The sequence below is a fragment of the Chelonoidis abingdonii genome, chromosome 2 (genome assembly GCF_003597395.2).
Source record: "Chelonoidis abingdonii isolate Lonesome George chromosome 2, CheloAbing_2.0, whole genome shotgun sequence".
NCBI lineage: Eukaryota > Metazoa > Chordata > Testudines > Testudinidae > Chelonoidis > Chelonoidis abingdonii.
The window spans coordinates 239,198,490-239,219,266 of NC_133770.1; the positions used below are offsets into that span (position 1 = coordinate 239,198,490).

The 20,777-nt window shown below is 40.9% G+C and overlaps 1 protein-coding gene across 10 annotated transcripts in view; it reads left to right on the plus strand.

The window, feature by feature from the left end:
- The window catches only part of SGK3 (serum/glucocorticoid regulated kinase family member 3), a 78,593-nt gene that overhangs the window by 24,038 nt on the left and 33,778 nt on the right, over nucleotides 1-20,777 (plus strand). For 4 of the 10 annotated variants that reach the window (XM_032777040.2, XM_032777037.2, XM_032777038.2 and 1 more), the window contains 3 exons: nucleotides 8,311-8,411; nucleotides 14,019-14,227; nucleotides 18,478-18,561. In XM_032777040.2, coding sequence (XP_032632931.1) covers nucleotides 14,150-14,227; nucleotides 18,478-18,561 — 162 coding nt within the window. In that variant the 5' untranslated portion in view covers nucleotides 8,311-8,411; nucleotides 14,019-14,149. Of the gene's footprint in view, nucleotides 1-2,449; nucleotides 2,503-2,695; nucleotides 2,963-3,248; nucleotides 3,406-7,672; nucleotides 7,811-8,310; nucleotides 8,412-14,018; nucleotides 14,228-15,530; nucleotides 16,203-18,477; nucleotides 18,562-20,777 lie in introns of those variants that run through there. The other 6 variants (XM_032777044.2, XM_075063063.1, XM_032777042.2 and 3 more) reach the window with 6 other exon arrangements.

Below are 20,777 nucleotides of genomic sequence, written 5' to 3' on the forward strand. Positions count from 1 at the left end.
GTCAGTCCCATGACCCTGTTTTTTGCTACCCAGTAATAATAAACTCCAAAAACTACTGGCTAGCTAGAAGAGCAGTGCTACTGAACTATTTTATGTCACACAACTCTGTCTAACCCAACTGAATTAGTTGGCAATCTCAAAGGTCTAACAAGTTATTTTAACTGATTTAAATTCAGAAGTCCTTTCTGGCATTTTTGTGCTGTCATTCTAATTCTGGAGTACGTGTGGCACCTTAGAGACTAACAAATTTGTTAAATAAATATATACATTTTGTTAGTCTCTAAGGTGCCACAAGTACTCAGTTCTTTTTGCAGATACAGACTAACACAGCTGCTACTCTGAAACAAGTGATAGCACAGTTTGTGTAAGTATTCTTTATGAACAAGTGACATGGAACAAAACCTTGCCAGTTCAGAATAAATGAAAAGCAAACTGATTCTAAGGAATAGTGTCAGGATACACAGTAATATCCACTTTAAAATAAACACTGAGAAGAGGAAGAAAAAAAGTTGTTACATGACTGTGTACCATGCTATTTCTAACAAAGGGCAGAGAAAGCAGGGAAACTGTGATCTAGTGAGTTGATTTGTAGCTTTTGTGTGCATGCATTTTACTTCGGTGTTTTAATTAACATTTTGTATTTCAACAATGCCAGACGGTGTCTGTTTTGGATGATTTTTGGATGACTGTCAATGAATGACAGCTTAGTGAAATACTGTCAGCAGGCAGATTCAAAAACAGGATCTCACAAATTGACGTATTTGCTATATACTCAATGATAAGGCTGTGTTGACTCCAGTTAAAGAAATATCATGTCTAATCAGGTGAAATCAAGTCTTGGGTTAAAAACAAGGGATTTAAAAAAAACAAACCCAAAATAGGTCAATAGAAACATTTCTGAGACTTTATAAGTTCTGATGGAAACGGTTTTGACTGGCATTTAAATATTTCCCTGAAGTGTTTCTGGAACTCAGATATTGCATCATTCTGTCACACACACTAAACAGAAAGTGAAACCGACTAGATCATTTTCACATCCAAGCCAGGTTTAATGTAAAGAGTATACTCTTTTTTTTTTTTTTTTTTTTATAATTTATAAAGGTAACATCTAATTTATTTAACAATCTAGGGTTAGTTTCCTCATCAGCATCCCTTTAGAGGGACAAGGTGGGTGAGAGAAATCTCTTATTGGATCAACGTTTTTGGTGAGAGAGACATTAGAGCTACACAAAGCTCAGTTAGGTCTGGGTCCCTGGTGTCCCTTCAATCATTCATATTAATATTTACTGTTGGAAAGAGTATTTGCCTCTTAAGCTCTGACAATACAATTGTATCTACTTAACTAAATTGGCTTAGAGACTATATTTAGACACAGGTAGACTCTCATTTCAGGTTGTGGCTTAAGTCAATAATGGATGTAGTTAAATTGGTAACAATTCCCTAGAACTTTCTCATGGAGACAAGGCCTCGTTCACTTACGTTGACTACATACATGGCTTAATCCCTTCCGAATTCTTATTCCTGTTATAGTTTTTTTTTTTCTGGTTTTAGCCTGCTCTCTAATAATTTCATGTTCACCTGCCTGTCTAGATCTAGCAATCAGAATAATAGCATTGCTAAAGTAAAGGTCTGCATTGAATCTGATTTTAAAGCAGACCTACCTTTTGGCCCAGATTCTGCATTCTAATATCCTTATTTATGAGTGACACCTTGCGTTCAGTGGGACAGTTTATGAACTAAAGTGACTAAGTGTGAGTAGAGTACTGGAACCTGACCCTTAATTTGAGTGGTATAAAAATAGTGTCTTGAGCACATTGTCTACAGTCACACAGCTGCTTGTTTGGCAAGAAAGATGTAAAGAACCAGAAGGACAGGAAACATCTTGCCCTAAAGTGGTGCCGGATTTCCACAAAACTCTCTGATCTTCCTGTATTAATTCTTTATTTCTACTGTTACTGAAGATTCTCATTTAAAGTAATTGATGGGATGGATGATTATGCTGCCTGCTGTCCTAGAGGGCAAGTCACACACTTGTGTAGTTTAAATGTGAGTGCATATACAAAAGCCTGCAAAGGGTTAAACTGGAAAAAGTAGTTTTCCATCCCTATTTTTTACCTAGTTGTTTTGGTATTATAAATCATTATTTTTTTGCCTAACATCTGCTTTATGAGGATTATCACTGAGTAAAATGAGTATCCGTTTAGTCTATAGGCTCTTTCCCATCTATTTCCCCATAGCTACAGGACATACGTTTATTGTTTCCTGCTTTTGTGCGTGAATGCAACAGGGGCCTGTACTAGTGTTCCTATTCAGCCAAGCTATCCTAACGAGTACAGCTTCTTAGCAGAGCTCTTCTCCATTTGCTCCACAAAGTTGTGGGAGCGCCCTGCTCGTGCTGCTCCTATGCCACCTGCTCTGGAGCTAGAACAACTTGCGGCGTAGCGGCGAGAGAGCTGCGCTGCTCCTGGCCTGGCTGGCGCAGGGAGCAGTGTGCGCTGCAAGGTAAAAGCGAGAAGATGCCTGCGAGGAGAGCCTTTCGCTACCGCTGGCACTACAAGGGAAAGTATTACCCTAGGGGAAACGAGTCACAGGGATGGAGTAGGCCCGGGGCCCATGGCTCGAGGTGGAGGCAATGTGCTACGCTGGCAGAGAGGGTGCCTGCTGGGGAAGCAGACGAGAAGGGCTCCAAGGGGCAGGCTGTGGGTGGCTTAGGTCAACCCCGCACACCAGGGAGCAGCAAGCTCCCAACCGAGCGAGGCCTGCGCTCTGTGCCCTGCAGAAGGCAGCTGGGCGTCCCCTCTCTTCCCCTGAGCTCTGCCGGCGCCGCCCCGCCCTCCACCTGGCGGGGCCACCTGGCGCCGCTGGCCCGGATTGGCGGGTTCGCGGCATGTGGGCCGGGAAAGCAGCGGGCTGCTGGGTGCCGCGCTGCCTCCCCGAGGGCCGGGCCCCGTGGGGAAGCCAGGTGCGTGGGGAAGCAGTGGCCTGGCCCCGAGGCTGTCGTGCGCGCTCGCTCGCCCGCCTGGCGGAGCGGGGCTGGGACTGCGCCTGGTCGCCCATCATGCCGCCGCCCAGGAGCGGAGAGGGCGTCAACTCCATCCCCGCCCAGCGCTGTAGTGGCCCGACAGGCTGGCTGGCAGCTTGCACATGTCCCACTAGATGCTGCACAGGATGGGGTTCAGCCGGGAGTGGGGGCAGCGGCGGGCATCTGTGGAGGAGGATTGATGGCTGGCGGGCGCGGGCCCGGTGGGGTTTAGGAGTTGTGCCCAGATCATCTTCCCGTTAAAACACCACTAATGCGCGTCCGACTCCGTCCGAGGAGCGCCTTCCTCTCCGCTCCCTGCGCGGGCGCGTGGGCACACAGGCTGGCGATGCATGGCTCGCAGTCCGAGTCCGTGTGTCTCGCAGGTGTGTTGGGGTCCGTAGTGCCGGCCGGGGCGCTCCTCCCGCGCTGGATTTGCGCTGGCTTCACGCTCTGGTTTGCGGGTGCGGTGGTGCGCGTTCGGCGCCACTCAGCTGTCTGGGTGGCTGTGGTCACAGACGGATCTGCTGCCGCGGAGGCTCTTAGCTGTGGTTTCTGATCTACTGTTCTCAGTGGGCGGTGTCTTGTCTTGTTAGGGTTTGGTCCAGGTCTTGAAAGGTCTGACTCTGGATGGAGGCTTTTTGCACCTTGAGGTTAGTATTGTTGAGTCTTGGGCCGGATTCTATGTCGGAGTGAGTGGTGCGTTTCATTGGGCTCTCGTTCTGGTCCTCTAGTGTCCTGTGATATAGGGAGTGTGTGAGCTGCTCTGGCTGAAAGAGCACTGACAGCTCGGGACTCTTCGTTTTGTGTGATGGTCAGAAAGGGGACAGTTCCTCTCATGCCCTGCAGTCGTTGTTGGAAGAATTCCAGTGTGTGTACACAACTTGGCTTACAGAGCTCTCCAGATGGGCATGCCTAGGGAGAGGAAGCTGAGCTCTTTGTCTTGCAAGCTGTCAGGTGTCTGTGTCTCTGATACAGTTTTGGGTGTGCGGTGCAAGAAAGGGTTTTGGAGCCACGTACTCTGTTTAGATGCTGCTTTGGGGCTCCCAGGTTAAGGGGGATGGAGGTAGAAGAGGAGCTCCCTTCTTAAAGTGAAGGAGACATTATTCAGAAAATACTTATGCTTATCTAGACTTTTTTCCTATTAAGGTAAGCAGATCATTGTCATTTCTTCACCTTGTAACAAGATGCAATGAATTTCCCAACCCCTGCTGCAATGTGTTTGAAGGTGGGAATAGGACCTGTCATTGAATAGGTACGCTTCTCGTCTGTCAGAGTCCCTGGGATGGGCAAAAAGAGTAGTCACCTCCTGTGTAATGATATAAAACTCCATCTTCAGGAGATTTCTTTGTGTCTTGTACAAAATTGCTTATGGCTGTAAACTGCTCATTTTTTGGAAAAGTTACAACTATGGGGGAAAACTAACAGTTGTACTGTAGTTGATGTGTTTGAACTTCCATTAAGGCTCCTTCTAAAACAACAAATACTTTGCATCCTCCCCCGCATCCCTTTATTGCATGATATGAATTTGGGTCTCCTGGGGGAATGTAATTTATGTCCATTAATACAAAATTGTAAGGTATTAGTATTTGAAGATTTGCTGCAGTAACACAAGTTTTTTTTTAAATTTATTTTCATACAAATGTTAGGGGAAGCTGGTCAATTCTCTTCCCTACACCATCCAAAAGATACCCTTCTGTTCTGTTCTCTGGTTCTGAACATGCCATAACTCAACATAGAATGTGGTTTGTCACTCATTTCTCTATTTTTGAGATTTGTGTTATCGCTTGCTAAACTTATTACAACACACTATTTACCTCTGTCTGCAGTTTCAAGACCTTTGTGCTTTTCCCAACAACCACCACGCTCCTAGGAATTTCACAGATAAATCACTAGCTCCATGCAGTCAGGTGCTTCATAGCTTTCAGTGAAGATACACTTAACATGATTATACACTGAGATAGCTAAGTTTGGATTTAGAGGGGCTGTTGTGTTATGCTGACTTGATATGTTTCATGTTTAAACTGAAAATGCTATTTATCTGATAGACTAGAAGAGCTCCAATGAAACTGTTCTGGTCTCATGAGTACCTAAACAGAGATTATTTTTTTTGTGTGTGTTTTTGTTTTTTAAATAGTGCTCACCGGAACACTAATCTGATCTTTCAGGTGACTGCTATTTACTGCTCTAAATGAGAGAATTTAATAAAATACATCTTAAAAGCTTGTAACAGGAGTTAATAAAAACAAGAATATTCAAATTTAGAGGAGATCGCATAATTCTCTGTAACTATTTATTTTCTTGAAAATCCTTTTGGAATTAAAGAACCAGTGCCATTAACTCTTTAACTGGAACTTTCCTTATAGGCTTATTACAATCTTAATATTTTCACTATTTTTATATTAACTTTTTGTGTCTGCAGTGTTTGTAGTGATTTTCAAAATTGACTTTTTTGTATTAATTTAAAAAAATGCAATATGGAAGACTGGTTAGATTCGAGGTTTTTTCCCAAGTTTCATTTGTATGCAGCAGTAAAGGATTGCTATTTTTATTTCTTTGTTACTCTGTTTAAAGCTGTATAAATTATCTCAGCTATATCCTGCTTGATGGCAGCCTTAATGTGTGATGTCTATTTGATGCCTAGCTTCCATAAGCACCTTTCATTTTAAATCACAACCATGCCACATTAGAAATTGACACCAACTTGTATTGTAGGCATAACATAGATGCTTTCTATATCCTTAGATTTTTATTTTTTTTTAAGCCATCTATTCTGGCCTTATTCTCTGAGGAAAGACTATTGATTCACCATTTCCCTATAGACATTTGTATCAGTGCAGAGTGGGTGTAAAACTATCATTCTGAGTTTGGTAATACTTTGCACTGATGTAAGTGACTACCCAAAGGGTTGGGTATGGGTGAATTGGGCTCACAGTACTGTGTTGCTGTAAGTTGGGTGTTTTTTTTTTGTTTTGTTTTGTTTTTTAATGCTCTTCTTGGTTTGCCTTTGAATCTGTTCTACTTAATTATGTTACAGTCTTCGAATTTTGTTATAGCTGTATCGGTCCCAGGATATTAGTGTTACAAGGTGGGTGAGGTAATATCTTTTGGACCATCTTCTATTGGATAGAGAGACAAGCTTTCTCGAAAATCTTACCTCACCCCTTGTCACTGTTGGAATTTGGCAGTATTAACTGTTCCATTGAATTCTGCAGAATTAGGGATACTTAAATTTGAAGAGTATGCTTAGATTTGATGCTTCATATCCCATCAGCTTTTTATTCTGGTGACATTCCATTTTCTAGATCTCTTATCCTGTTGGTTATGAAATTTTGGTGTATACTTTTATAGAGCTCTTTGCAAATATTGCAACACCCTCCTTAAATATGTCAGTATTCTTAGTGGTCAGAGGGTATACCTGGTCCAGCCTCAGCACTGAACTAGATGATCTGACTTCTCTTCCAGCTCTACATTTCTATGATTTTACAGATGGGAACTGGAGACAAAGAAGTAAAGTGACTTGTTCAAATACACACACACACACAGCCAGTAACCCAGCCAGAGTTGGAGTTTACGATGATCTGACCGCCAAACCCATATTCATAATTTGGAGAGGCAGGATAGTCTAGAATAATGTGACCGAATGTATGTTAATAGAGTCAAAAAGGGGATAACAACCCTCTGGTCTATGTTTACAGAAGCCTGACTGCCTGCTGAAGCAGAATTGGATTCCCTACAAGTGGTTGGAGCAAAGGAAGTGGGATAGACTTTATTGTAAGATCTGTCAGAAGCAGTTCAAGGCACTGTGGCCAAAACTTTAAATCCATATTTATGAGCTTGTCCTTAGGCACCCAAATTTTGAAAAATGTTGACTAAATTAATTGGAGCTGCTACATATGAAGGTTGAGGAAGCAATCCAGAAAACATAAGTGTTGGCATATGACCAGTGCGAACGGACTTTACTGCCCGTAGCTCATCAGTGAGACTAATTTAATGCATTTGCAGTTGTTGTTTCCCTTCGTCCAGATTCTCTGGATATGGCTTGAGATGAATCATTAAGAACTAGATGTGGGCAAATAAGAAGTCTTCACTAACAATTCTAGAGGGCTGCTCTTAAGTCAGATCTAGGAGCTTGCTGAATGCATGCTCAGTTGCTAATAATGATCCACGCTACAGTCGTTCAACAGTGGTGGAGCCTGCAGTTCTCTGCATTCTGTCTTGCAATAAACAAGAATCCTGACAGATCCAACCTGAGATACAAATGTTGAAATTTCACATAACAGTTAGTGGTTGTCCCAGGACAGATAAAAATAAGTGGTGTTGTCCTAGGGGAGGCATACTCTTCAGTGCGATTATAAGTAGAAAATGTCTCCCTTATTCTTTCTCCCCAGTGAGACTGAGGTAGGGGATGCAAAGTAGGCAGTTATCCCCTATTCCTGTTCCTCTTCATTCTTCTTTAACCTTTCTCACTCACCTCTGTCCTCTTCCTTTCCTGTAGGGAGAATAACAAAAGAGTTACATTTCACCTTGACCAGATTATTGCAGAGTGATGATTTCCCCTGGGGTGGGGTTGGGGGGTGTTTTGTTTTCACAGTAGCACTCTTATAGGTTAAGGGGGGGGAGGGAGGAACACAATTCACACTCTTCGTTTTTTCCAGTTTGACAGCAGTTTGTCTTCATTCAATTTTATCATTTTGCAGAAGGCCAATGTTGCACTTCCTGTTTTATGAACTAGCATTGCTTTCATCATCTCTTACCTGAAGGAGCTCCAAGTGCAAGCTATTCCCTAGGGTATTTACCACTAATGTAAGCAGAACTGAAATGGCAACCAGCAGGAATTCCTGAAGAGCTGAGGAGGGCTGGGCTTGGGCATGTAGGGAAGTGCTCTGCACTCTCCATTGCTAGACGGATTTTTGTAAACATCAGCAGGAGAGTTGAAAACCCTTTTTAAAACTTACAAAAAGGTCCATAAAATGAAAATGTACATGGTATTAAAGGGTGGTCTATTTGAAACCTGAATTATTTTGAAGTTAGTCATTCAACAAGTCCCTTTTGAAATTTAGGTAGCTTTGTTAGGGTTTAGACTAGCGATGGACAAATTTAATATACTTTTTAAGCCTCATGATCCTCTGACAGTCCCTGGCTCTCTTCTTTCTGTGATTATCCTATCTTGATGTACCGAAACTGATACTATGGCCTAATTTAAAGAGAGAATGTGAAACCTATTTTTAACTCTTAACCATGACAAATAATTGAAATATCTCCTATTTATCCAGCATTATTTCTTGCAGGTCCCTCCTGCACTAGAATCCATCTCAGCTGGAGCTTGCCAGATCTTGATTTCACTTGTGACCCAGCCCTGGATTTGGACCTAGTTTTCCAGAGGTGAAAGGTTAGTGTAGCCACCAAATGTCTTTCTCCTTCTGGCCCTTTCTTTATATTAACAATATATTTGTTTATATTACCTCTTAAAAGGTACATGCCAGATTCTTTTCCTGCTGACTCTCTTTTCCAAATACATTTGGGAAAGTCCTCTTATTTTCACCTCCCCTCCCACTCCTCTTGCCCACTCCACTGCCCTGTCTGCTTCCTCCTGTTGCTCAAAGTGCTGAAAGGAAGATGGTACCCTTCCTTTACTGGGTGGGAACACCAGCAGCATAGTTGTCAGTGGAGCTTTGGGCATGCTGTGTGGTTATTAATTTCAGTGCTACAGCCAGCATGGGAAGTACACATAAGCTGTCTTATCTAGTTTTAGCTTTTGAGGGACAGAGACCTTTTTTCTTGCAGTGTGTCTGTACAGCATCCTGCACAATGGGACTGTGATCCTGACTGGGTCCTCTGGGTGCTGTCGTAAGATAACTTGTTAAAATAGTTAGAGTAAAATGTTTCTCTTTTATTAGATACAAAACTTGAGAGGCCTTTTGTAGTACAGTTTCGGCCAAGTTTTCAATCACCATGGAAAAGTATTAGAATAGGAGGGGGCTGGCTTTCACCCACCTTTTGTGTACATGGCTTTTTGGGGGTGCTTAGAATATCACCCAGCTACTCTTCAGAGAGGTGTTGTCCATGGTGAAGGATTAAAGTCAGCAGGAGGTTCATTGGGAAGGGGGCATTGGTGAAGCTTTTAATTCCTCTCTCCAAAAGTGCAAGCAGCTAGCCATGGTTGACAAGTGGTTAGGACTTTGCTCATGGAACCATATTTGGACATTAGTAACTAATGAAGTTTTATCCTTTCACAAATCTTCCAGTTTTAAGGAAGTTTGTCAAGAAGGTCGAGATGAGCCAACTTCAGTGGTAGCTTGAAAAGATTTCTTGGATTCCTGTCGGTCAGGATTCAGATCCTAATATGGAATTGAGATTGTGTGGATATACTGGTAGTGATCAATCTTGCCCAGTTTTTATAATAGGTCACTTGAGCTTTTCAAATATATTGTACTGCAATGTTGTATATGTATGGGGATAGTCAGCTGTGTGTCTGCTTTTTGTAACTTCCATGTTCCGTTCTGGCATTCACAGTTCCTGCGAGAGACAGGGATCTGGATAAAATTGAAATGGCTATATAATTCAACCCAGAAAAGAATGAAAGGCATGCTTTTTGGCAAAAGACAATGGTAGTGGACAAACAGTTGTCTCACTATCTAACAAGTGTATATTCTTGCATTTTATCAGAATGATTCATGGATCTGTTGCTGCTCGTGTGACAGATACAGGTATTTGCTTTTGATGATTTTTCATTTAAAACTGCCAAGGAGACTGTGCCCCATTCTTTTCTAATGCAAACCTCACAACAGAGAGCTGTGCAAATAACTGACTATTTTAATTTCACTGGCATTTCCTAATTTTTTTTTTTATTTTTTTTTAAGTTCAGGTTGTTCAATCAAATTTTTTGGGGATTTTCAGCAGGGAAAAAGCAGGGTAATTTTCGTTCGGGTCAAACAAAACTTTATTTCAGTTTTGGGCATTAACCTTCTTTTGTTTTAGCAAAGAAAATTGTGGGGTGTTGCCACCACTTATAACCTTTATCCTGGAGCACTTACCTGAGATATTGAAGGCCTGGGTTTGAATCCGTACTCTGACCATCAGGCTATAAGCATTAATCCATGGATTGTTCTCAGTCTCTCCTTTTGAAGCTGTTCCTCTATGTATAAATGCATTAAATTGTCACTGGAGCAGGGACTGTAACCTAGATGTTCCCCCTCCCAAAGGGAAGGCCTAAACAGAGGGCTGTAAGTCATATTCTCACTCTCTGGTCCAATGACTATTTCGTTATTTTATACAAAGTGAAACAGCTTCAACAGAAGAAACTCTGAAATTTCCCCCACGTTGGAATACGCCATAGCCCGGTGGTTAGGGCAATCACCTACGAAGTGAGAACCTGGTTTCAAGGCCCTGCACCAGAAGGGATTTAAACCTAGGTCTCCCAGTCCCTTAACCACTGGGCTAAAGTTTTATCAGGGGGAACCACCATCTCCTCTAAACTGTTTTTCTTTTTTTATTTAAACCAAACCAGTTTGCTGAAATCAACACTAGTTCACAAAACGTTAGGTCAACTCAAATCTGTGTTTTTCGGTGAAAAAAGTTCTTTGGAAAAGCTTTGCCCATCTGTGTGCAGATGTCTTCTACACCTTTCCCCCTTCCAGCCCGTGGGAGCTTCAGTTGATGCTGAATGTCTCTCAACTGCTGTGAGTTGCAAGGTGTGGAGACGTATCTGCAGTGGATTCCTGCGTACGCTTGTGTGCAATTCAAGGTGTATGGTCTGGTTGTCAGACTTTCGTCTTTCCCTCTACTTGTCATGGGAGTTGAGACCAGCAGGAAGGCACTTGTTTCTAATAGGGGAGCACTCTATTAGCAGTGGTAGAGCTTTCTCAGCTGACCGCTCCTATTTAAAATTGACTCCTCTCTGGTGGTCTGCCAGAGTCTACAAAAGCCTTTAAGGCACACTGCAATGCTTGCTTTGCCTGGTGTGATTGTGTTTGTGTTTGTCTTTTTTTAATGAGTGATACATCTAACCTCTGTTCCTTATTGTATCACCTAGCTGTCCTAGTGCTAGGCACTGTTGAAATTAGCAAATAAACCTGCTAATCTGCAGTGTTGTAGGGGTGGAGGAGTCAAGAAAAATTGGAAAAACCTTTTTTGAAATGAAATTCTTCTGTATGTTACAGTTGAGGAGTTACCATGATAGTTGAGTGCTACTGGAGAATAGAAGCTGTATGAAGGCTTTCACCTTCTGGATTTTCATAGGCAAGCTGCAATTGCTCTTTCCAGTTTTACCACCTAATTTTAATGTTTTGCAGCGCTATTGTAAGTGCATTTGTTTCCCTGAGGAAACTACAAACTGCATCATGCAAAGCTTCAATAAACTTGCAGTATAAATATTTTTATTGTTTACTGTTCTTTGAAATCTTCAATAGCTGCTCATCTTGATCTGGTGGAAAAGAATGAGTAAATTCATCCTGTATCAAACTTAGTGACTCTTCTCTTGGACTTTCTACATTTGAGAATGAGCTATATATCAAATCTGTGCAGTACTGCTCTCTGGACGACAACTTTTTATAATCCATGCCTTTTTTTCAGTAGTACTGCAACTCTTAGTGTCCTGTCGTTCTGCTGTGGCTCTGAAATCTAAAGAATGCGAGAGGGATGGCCTGTATCTTTACCCTACATGCCCTAAGTGGACTTGACATGAGGGTGAATCCAAAAATTCCAGGAACACTGTAGGATTAGACACAGTGTCCATTTGTGAGAGGTTGACAGTGCTCTGAGGATGGTGTTAGTGAGGAAAGGAAAGACAGAAAAAGTTTGCTGTTCTAATGTGCGATGTGATGGCCAGGAAAATTAGTAAGTACACACACACTGCATTTTTCTCATATTGTTTAACTAATAGCTTCATAAATGTTTTGTAAATCATAGAAGTGGTATAATATTTTCAATTGACTTTAGAGGGCCTTCTGTACCAAATAATACATGTTTGGGGTAATGGGGAAGGACTGCGGTACAATATATAATGGCAAAGTTTTTAGTTTATTTTTTAAACTAGTTGTGGGGAATAAGGGAGCACACTACTTACAGGTTACGCACCCAAATATAATTTTATAAAAGAGTAGTTACAGTTTACTGTATAACACAGCTTTTTTTTAACTGTGGCTCATCAAAGGTACACATTCCTGGCTGATTTGGTGTGTAGAAGATAATGTAATTTGAATATGTAACTTATTAACATATCTGAATTAAACTTGGAAACTGTTACTCTGATGCGAGTAACCAGTATGTATGGGACAGTCAAACATTAAGGCAAATGGGAGTCAAATTTTTAAAACAAAATTTGGCTGAATATATAGCTGTTCAGTGAATGACCTTGATTTCCCCTGTGATTATAGATGTTTCTGCATTTTTAATAATTTTACCATATTAATATTTCTTTTATTTAATTGTAAATTATAATTAATGATCGAGTTCCTCAAATCTGAGGAGAAGTAGAGGAGATTTGGAAGAGATCAAGGTGATTAGATTTTGAGCGGAAGAAGTAAACCAGAACCATCTCAGATTTATTAGTTGGATATTAAAAAAACCAAATCTCTTCAATTGGATACCAAGGACTTTGTCACTTCTGCCAACACAAACATGGGTGTCTCTGTAACAGCAGAATTGCATCAAATTAGTTGGTGTTTTTGTTTGTTTTTAAATTTTTGCCCTGAAATATGCAGTTGATATTCAACTTCCCTATTTTGAGAAAATGGCAGTTAAATATTGAGCTTTTCACTCCTGAAAGCTTTCTCCCTGTAGAGTTAGATTTGAAACAAGCTAGATATTTAATATTTTAGTGTTACCTTTTTTTGTTTGTGCCTTAGGGTTGAACTGTATTTGATTTAAAAACAAAACAAAAAAACTGAAATATCCATACATTCCTGAACAAGAGTTCTTTTGTTAAATTTGAGCATCAATTTATGGTCCTCTTGTGTGTTACTTAAAAGTTCATATTTGTATTATGGCAACATTTAGAGGCCCCTGTTGGGGATTAGTTTCCTTTGTGCTAGACACACACACAGGAAACTAATCCCCAACAACAAAATTGTCCCTGTCACAGCAATGGTGAGTGAAAGAGGACACCGTTAACTTGAAATCTAAACTTCAGAAAACCAGTTGAATAGTAACCTGGCCCTGACCTATTTTGGTAGGTATATTTTTTCATTTTCTTATCTCTTAAAATGTCCCCCTTCCGTATTGCTGTGTTGAAAGGTCTGAATGAAGAGAGGTTGACTAACAGTCTGTACAGGGGAAATGATGAAACTCTCTAGACAATGTGCTGTCAACCGCACAAAAATAAGCAAAACTAGGGGAAGTCTCCCTAATCTGTCAGTTACTGTTGTCCTATGCTTCACTTGTAACAACAGCAGGTAAATGTTCAGACAGAAGTGACTTTTTAAAACTAACTCTGTCCCTTTAAACTTAATTTGGAAGATTTTCCTCATATGATCTTTCCTTAACATACTCTGTGTTCTGACAGGTATGCAGTCCCCTGAGGTACAGACTTGCATATCTGAAGATATTTAGAAATAATGTTGAATAAATTATTTCTCCCTTAATACAACTCTTATGGCTGAGTAAAACTAACTTGACTCTGATGTTAAATATCTGTCTGTTGTCCCAAATTGTGCCTTACATTCTGTGGCCCTGATCCTGCAAGATAGTTTTTGCAGTGGGGCCTTGAACCCTTGCAGAGCCCCCTTTGAAGTCAGCGGGGCTCTGTAAGGGGGCAGAAGCCCACCAGCACAGAACATCTTGTAGGATCAGGGGTTGAGTGTATGTTGCAGAGATGAGCAGTGTTTGTTGTCCCCACTGTCCAAAGGCCCCAGTCAGGATCAGGCACTTTTGCACTATGTTCTGTATACCTGCATAGGAAGCTATAATCCCTGCCCAGAGAAGGAGCTCACAAACTAATTCTAACCATGGAAATGAGCAATTTTTCTGTATTAATCTTACCTTTTAATTACATTTTAAGGTTGCATGATGGAATTTAAATTTTCCCAAGAAAAGCTTCACATTTTGGATCAGTATCGCTGAGGTTGTCTTCTGTTTGCTATACGTTGAGTGGAATCTCTTGACACAGACTTGCCCAAAGAGTACATAAAAATGGATCTCAAAGAAAGCTGCCCAAGTGTTAGCATTCCCAGCTCTGATGAACATAGAGAGAAGAAAAAGAGGTTTACTGTAAGTATGTTAGCATTTCTCTAGACAGACTACTTAAGTTTCTTATGTGTTGTGTTTTGTGCATTAGCACACATCTTAAATATTTAACTATTATTGTGCTCTCCACATACTGATGACAGAAGTTTAGTGTTTGCTTAAATGCAAATGATATGTACTGGACATAATGAACAAAATGCTCTACACAATGAATCTTGAAGCAGAATAGGATTTTTATTCTAGAGTTTGTCACTTTTTGTAGATATAGTTCTGGTTTACAAATTCTTGATACCCCTTTAAACAAAACTGCAGTGGTTTGTTTTGTTTTTCATATTTGGCATTTAGTGTATAAATGTGGGGGGAATCTTTTTTTGCCTTAGCATATCAGATCCAAATGTTGTATCTTTTCTGTGAAAAACAAAATCTCAAGGAGTGAGTTGTGCTAAAAAAAAAAAAAAAAAAAAGAAAAAGGAAAAAAAAGAAAAAGGTGAGCTCCTGAGTATACACACTCCATATGTTACATCTTTACAGTTGTTTTCTTAATGTCCTTTTTTACGTTTTAAAAGGAAACTCATCACTTATTCTCTCGCACTCTCTCTCTTTCTCTGACTCTTATGGTCTTGAAGTGTGTTGTGTCTCCCCCCCTTTCCCACCCCCCACAATTTTGTTTTCTTTTGGTCTCCTGATAGACATATTTTGTACATCATGCAGGCTTTTTTTTTTTAAAATCTGGTGGTAGGCAGTACTTATTTGTTTTGTTTAATGGTGCAAAGAATCTTACTTAATATAGGAAGTACAGTGGTTTTGGGTGGTTTTGTCTTTGCTTCAATGTCTGTTAGGGTATAAAGAATGCATCCTAATTCTTTCTTTCAAAAATGTGATCCGATTCATTACCCTGTTGTGCAATTTCCTCCTGAAACTGAGAGCTGCTGACTAGCTTGTTCTGTTTTTCTAGATAATTAGTAAATCCAAGAGTATTTCACTGATGAAAATTAGTGCAAGGTTTATGTCTGTTTTCAGGTTACAGCAGAGTTGTTCTCTTTATCTTCAGAAGGGAAAGAGTATTACTTTATGTAGTCAATGTAAATATTCTAGTATATCATGAAGTAACTATTTTGGGGGGAATGGGGAAAAGAAAAACGGTGTTTGGTTAACTTGCAGTTTAAGAGCTAAAGTTTGAGAATGCCTGGGGGTCGGTATGTGTTGGAAGTGTATTTCAAACAATTTTGTAGTTTGAAAGAAGTAGCTCTCTTGAAAGTCTGATCTTCCTCCAACAAAATTAGCACATTCTACTGCCTAAATGTTAATTATTTACAGACTTGTCTGTGGTTAGACATTTGTCCTGAAATTTCTTGCTGGGGTAAGTTCACCAGTGACAGCACTAGAGTGCACAAGACAATGATAGTTGCCAGAGTTTTAAGCACCAGGTCATGTAGAACTTTTTAGGCAGAAAATCAGCTGTAGCCTGGAGACCTGTCTCCCCAGGCACTCCTACTTGTGGAGCTGCACCAATATTAGCAACAGTGAGGAAATTTTAGAGAGAAGGGGTGACAGTAGGCACAGTCTAACCAGGTGAATGTTCCCTGTGGAAGCATATTGCTCAATTTTGGCCTCTTCCACTTGATATCAGGGATTAATTAGCAGCCTGACAAATTATACTTTTCACAGCAAAGCTTGTGGGTTTGTCATGTTTATTTTAGGATTTAATAACACTATCAGCCAAGAAGCGATGGGTGCAGTAAATTTCAATAGTAGACTTGCATCCTCCAGAGCATTTTTATGGCTATTATACTGCATTTATTTTCTCTCCTCTTGCAAACCCATATTGCAGTGACTCTCTGGAGCCCCTGGGCATTGCTCCTTGAGCCTGCAGGAGGGGATTACTAAAAGGAGAGACAGACACACATGAGGAAAGCATTATTGTAAAAACCATAAGGAAGATGTGGAGGATTCTTGCATTTAGATGTCAATTTTCTTGAACTGCCTGAACATCCAGCAGGTGAGAGGATAATGTCTCAAAGGCCTAAGCTTTAGGGATGCCACTCCATTCTATTTCCAATCTCCCCACAGGAATTGAACCATGTTGTTGCCAGTAATGTGGACAAAAGTGCATGTCTGCAGAATATGGTGGGGGTGTCCTCCTCAGGTAAAAAGATGGTACCAGTTGGTAATGCTTAACAGTGTGCTAAACTACCACATAGTTGTAGTTTGAGTATTTTGGCTTTTGTGGTAAGATACAGGAGTTGTATCCTTAGTAGGGAAGGCAGGAGATGTCTTTTTAGAAGAAAAAGAAACAGCCCGCCCTTGACTGGCTGATCTTGTGACTGCCAGAGGCCTCCATTGCAGGTCTGATGTCAGGGAGTAATCTAAAACAGGGTCCTTTATAGGTGAGGGTGTGTTTCTTCTACTATGATTAATAGTTCTTGCTAAGAGGTTTGACTTTTCGTTTTAAAAGGGATGAAGTCAGAAGCTGACTTGAACATTACAGTGAGAACAGAGATCTGCATGTGCTCCATTAAAAATAAAAATTAGGATTTATGGGAAGAGACCTGGGCAATCCATTTGCCCAGTCATTATTTTTGTGCTTAGCCATAGGACCTGTCTAGTGGCAGGCACCAGCAAACAAAGGAAAAAGAATACTGTCCCTTTAAAACACCAGCCTCCTTGCTTTGGCCCCTTTTTAGATGTGTAAATTAAGACTTGTCTCATCTTGGTTCCTCAGGTGGCTGAGCCTGATCAGGCTCACTTCAGCTGCAGGTAATCAAAGGAAAAGAGTAGTTCTAGCTGACTTGGTTAAATCTGTCTGTTTCCCAGGTTCATGCCACCACCATAGTTTAATGCAGAAATTGCTGGCTCTGCTCTCTCTGTCCCTAATCTGGGGGAGGGAGGGAATAATCGTTCACTTAAATTTCATTGGATCTCCTGGTTACATCTTGGTCTGTGTCTCCTGACCTTGATTATCTTCCTGTGGTTGGCAGGAGCAAAGAGCAGTCATGAATTTTGGTAAAGCAGCCACTTTCTAGAATCTTTCAGGCTACAACAGCAGCACCACATCTGGGAGGAGTGAGACTGGGTGTGTCCTCCTCCTCTCTCAGAACTGTCTTGCAGTTTTTCCTTCCTGTTTTTTCTGTGCCTTGGTGAGCCTAGATGGGGATCCTCCCTTTTCCAGCTGGCAGGCTAGCCAACTTCTCTGGGCTGGAGAAGGTGCTTTGCCTGGCTCCTTTGAAAAATAACTAACTCCTCCCTGGCCTGACTTCCAGGGGAGTGTTTATAGCCCATTACAGTAACTCATATGCTTTCATTAGTCATGGCAGTGTAAGCGTGAATCCATAGATAATACTTCAGAAGAATAATCACTTAACTATAAATAGTAACTGTGGGTGCATCATCTCTCTTCTCCTCTTTGGGAGGTGTCTAATTCTGCTGTTGCAGTTTGAGCACGGTTGAAGCAGAATGGATGGTTATGTAAACAGGTTTAGAGTTTATGCCTTTCTGGAAACATGAGTGGCAAACGCTACTCTTTTTAAATAAATTCTTTGCTAGACTTGATTGTCAACTTTGTCCAATAATGATACATCCTAAACATTTTTAGGCAGTCTAACTCCACAGATGCTATCTGCACAGGAGTTGCTCTTACAGATAAGTGATTGTTTATATGTTGAATGTACAGCTTTCTCCCTATTTTCGTCAAGACATACTACTCAACAAAAGCTTGGGTCAGGATGATCTTCAGTGATAACCATGTGCTTTTTTGGGGAGAGGGGGCTAACAGTACTATGAAGGCTTGCTTCTTTAGTATTTGCTTTTAAAACAAATTGTATAGATTCAGCTTGCTTATATATTCTTAACTTATAAAGACCTGACTAACATTCTGTAGAATGAGGACAATTTCATTCCTGCATCATTACATTAGACTTGAGGGTTTTCTCATTCCCCACCCTCACCCACAAAGTGGACCTGTATCAGTGTTTTAGTATCTAGTACCAAGATGCTTCTCCTGAATGTGTATTATTCTTATGGAGTTTACATAGTAGTCTTACTGATGTTTAAGGCTCCAGTTTAAAACAAAATGAGCATTTTGCAGCTTATAGAAAACAAGATTTGTTCATCTTGTGTTGATGCTTATATGAAGATGTAATAAACAAGTAGCTTAATGAGAAGAGTGTGTGTGTGTGTGTGTGTACATACATGCACATATAAGCCCCCTGAAAACAAAACAGGTGGCTTTTCTGAAACTTATTTTTGGCATTTACTCTTCCTTTCTGTTCCCACAGGTTTACAAAGTATTGGTCTCCGTTGGTAGAAATGAGTGGTTTGTCTTCAGGCGATATGCTGAGTTTGATAAACTGTACAACACAGTGAGTAAGACGCATTATAAAGAGTCACACTAAAATAGCACAGAGGAATGCTTGTTTGCTGTATTGTGGTTTGAATTCATTTCTTCATGGTGTGTAGTCGTGTTCCACATTAAACCGTCAGAGACCATTTTTCACTAGTTTCAACTTTAATAGGATTTAGAGGTGTGGGGCTTTAGGCTTTTTTGGGTATGTGGATATTACTGAATAAGTGTGTGTGGTGGGTATTTGATATCCGTCTTTGTTTAAAGAAAAACAAAGTAATCACTTTAGAATTTATTTTCCAAAGAAATAAAGGAGACTAGTGTATAAATAGTTGTGCTTCTTTGAAAAACTTGTTTCTTAAAATACTTGGAAGTCAGTTAGGAGTTGTCATGATTTCCTGGAGTGAAAGACTTGATCCAGCTAAAATAAGCCTTTTCAGCTGAAGATTCATGGAAATTCAGTGGATCTCTCGCGTTCGTTGCTGGCAGAGGCTGCTACTACTGTACACACTTAGAGGAGAGCAGGCAGGGCCAGTCCTAGGCATGTGCCAATTTCGTTGTTATCCAGGGCCATGCGCTTCTGGAGACCCTACTGTCTGCACTCTGTCCTAGTATGTAGTCTCCTAAACACACTGCCTTCAGATCTTGCAAAGGAACTAACCCCCCACAGCCCCTGAGATGCATGTGTTGTGAGCCAAATCTCCTGTCAGCTGCTGAAATCACCCTCCTTGGCACCCTCGGTGACGTGCACTGTTCTCTGCTCTGTCCACATACCTTGTTTTACCTAGGTGACTGAAGTCTGCCTGTGATATCACATGTCGTACTTGGCACACCTCTTAGACTACCCATTGGGTGAAGGGAGAAAGAAAGTATCCCCTCTTCAGTGGTTGAAGAATGCTAATATAGCCCACCCATCTGGATTGTCAGATAATGTCACTACTGTTGTGAAGCGTAGTCGGCCTCAGCCTTTCTAATGCAAGTGTAGGTTCTTAGAGAAATTAGCCAAGGTGAAAAGGAACATCTGCCCCCATTTCTCCTGAGAAGAAGGGAGGGAGCAAGACATTCCAAAGGACTGCAAACTGAATAGCATGTCAGGGAGGAACTTGAAATGCCAAATGGAGTTGATATTGAAAATTGCCTATGGGATAACTAGAGAAAGGGACCACCAGCTCTTAAATCAGAGGAGAAGAAATAGTCTCCAAAACAGAGAGAGATGTATCTGCTGCTCTTTTCACAATTTTTAGATGGTGGCTTTTAAACACACAGGCTTTGTGGAGATCAAGGAGAGTGAATTGGAAGGTATTAGTGTCTTTATCTCTACTAAGATTTCTACCATATTATAAACTCCTTAGTTTTCTTTCCTATTCCCTCTATTGTTTGGCCTCCTACATAGTATGAATAAATTCTGTACCTGCAATCCTCTCTGGATGCACTTTTTTCAAATAAGTTCACGCACAGCCTCTCACAGGCATGTTACCATTATGCATCCTTTATTGGTGGATTAGTTTGCTCCTCAATAGCTAGGGCATAGTGTCTGAATTTCAGCCATCATGCCTAGGGGCTCCTTGCTCCTAGAGATTGCTTTGTTGTGGTGTAAACCTGAATCCTGACTTTCAGGCTATACATGTACAAGGAGGAGTGACTAAGAAAAATCTGTGTGTGAACGTGGATTTTTCTTCTACCAGGTTATTCTGCAACACTGAGTGCATGGAATTTTTGTTTTGTTTTCAGGTCATTGTAGTTGGATTTGGATTTGGGCAAAGATTCACTCTCACAGGCCAGTCTCTTCTTTGATTAAGTCTGTCTGTCTGCTGCAGTGACAGCATCCAATCCCTGGAAGCTTGTAGGTGTTTGGAAATGCACTGGGCTCCAAGGGCTTCTGTCATCAGAGACTTATCCACTGAGTTTGTTGGTACCTGTCTTCCCAGCCAGAAGACAGCTACTTTGTGAGGGAGGAAAGGAGAGAGAAAAAGCAAACTGGGCCATAGGAGGCAGTGTAATAAAGAACATTTCTAATAACAATAGATGCCAAAAGCCCTGCTTACAACAAGGTTGAACTTTGTTTCTTAATCAGGTTACAAATAGTAACACACTGGTAAATGGGGCCTAGACAATTTGTTTATATGCAGATCAGCCTTCTGTCTCCACACTCCCTTGTGTACTAATCCCAAAAAAGACAATATTGACAGAAAAAGTGATGCTACTAATCTGAAACTTTCTGCAAATTAAGAGTAA